At 58.8% G+C, this 1,487-nt stretch overlaps 1 protein-coding gene across 1 annotated transcript; it reads right to left on the bottom strand.

Moving 5' to 3' along the window:
* On the bottom strand, window positions 224-974 carry LOC100624295 (histone H2A-Bbd type 1-like). The gene has a single exon (XM_013986049.2). It carries the CDS (start codon window positions 804-806, stop codon window positions 438-440), a length of 369 nt encoding a protein of 122 aa, XP_013841503.1. The 5' UTR covers window positions 807-974; the 3' UTR covers window positions 224-437.

A 1,487-nucleotide genomic window follows, 5' to 3' on the forward strand; every position in this document is an offset into this window, starting at 1 on the left:
CTTTGCAGCCCCTCCCCCGTCACCACCGCCATTCTGGGAACTCAGCATCCCCGGGGGCCCTGCCCACCCCGGCGTCACAGGCCCGGGCGCCCTCAGAGCCACGGAGGAAGGAGGGCCTCGCCCCCCACAGCCTCGGCCAGCCCCGCCCACCAGGACCACGCCCCGCCCCGTCGCCCTGGGAAACGGCTCCCCGAGATTGCGGATCCCGGCATCCCGCACTCACCACACCTCCCGGCCCCCCACCCGCACCCCGAGCCCCTCCTGGGGGTCCCGCGGACAACGACACGTGACAGAAACAGACAGGCGTCTGAGGTACCACCGCCATGGACTTTAATGGCTGCGAGACCTTAAAGGGGACCAGACCTTCCTCAGCCACACGCAGTGTCGGGCGGGATGAGGCCGCCGCTGAGGTCTGGCCCGGCTCCGGGACCCAGGTCTCACCGCCCGGCCTCGGGCAGGGGCTCCTCGGCCTCCTCCTCAGCCCCCCGGGAGACGCTGCTGGCCTGGAAGAGGCTGCTGAGGGTCTCGTTGTGGCTCCTGGCCCTCTGCACGTGCTCGGGGGCGATGCGCATCTTGCGGCTGCTGTGGGCCTCTCCGGCCGCCAGCTCCAGGATGTTGGCCGTCAGGTACTCGAGGACACCGGCCAGGAACACAGGGGTGTGCGAGCTCAGGCGCTGCGCATAGCGACCCTCTCGCAGGTAGCGGTCCACGCGGCTCACCGGGAATTGCAGCTCTGCTCTTGAGGAGCGCGAGAGGGCCTGCTTCTTAGGAGGATTGCATTGCGGGAGGTTTCTTTTCCGAGACATGTTGGCTGGGTGCGGTCCCGGATCGGCCCAGCGTGACTATCCCGCTGTCCCGGGTCTCCTGAGAGGCCACTGCGACTTTCTGCTGCAGGATCCCTGGGCGGCTGCCTCATATTGGCCTGGGGCCTTTGTGACACCTCTGACTTTGTGATGTCATCAGTGTCCTCTGAACCCTGATCAGGACTGGCCTAGAAATGCCTGTGGTAGGAACCTCTCTTTTAGGGAACTCTTTCTATGTCACTTTAACAGTCTAGCAAATTTTTTTTAAAGGATGTTTCAATGGAGCCACTGTCCTGTCTATAGGACGCTGCTTCAGGTTATCTGAGCCCAGCCTTGCATTGGCTTTGAATGGTTTACATCCATCTGTAAACTGGTGGCCACTGACAGACATGCGGAATGCCTTGTACAGTAGAGCTCTGTTTCTCTGCACCCTCATACTGTAATAAAACCAACCCTGCCTCCATTTTCACATCTCAATACCCTTTTTCAATATTTCTATGTTTTCTCTTTGGCTTATCTTTTGGCTACAGTGTCTGCCAATTCCCTCATGAGTTAAATACATTCCTCAAACACACTTGCACTTCGTATCTAAGTGTCATGAGTTTCTCGGTTTAAAAATACCTTTTAACTGTTGTAGAGATCACACTGATAGGCCAGGTGAACTCCAAAGACAGAAAAGTGTGT

Source organism: Sus scrofa, chromosome X (genome assembly GCF_000003025.6).
Source record: "Sus scrofa isolate TJ Tabasco breed Duroc chromosome X, Sscrofa11.1, whole genome shotgun sequence".
In the NCBI taxonomy this organism is placed as follows: Eukaryota; Metazoa; Chordata; class Mammalia; order Artiodactyla; family Suidae; genus Sus; species Sus scrofa.

Bases quoted from the DNA above. Each gene is read 5' to 3' on its own strand.
- LOC100624295 (XM_013986049.2), bottom strand. From the start codon at position 806: ATGTCTCGGAAAAGAAACCTCCCGCAATGCAATCCTCCTAAGAAGCAG.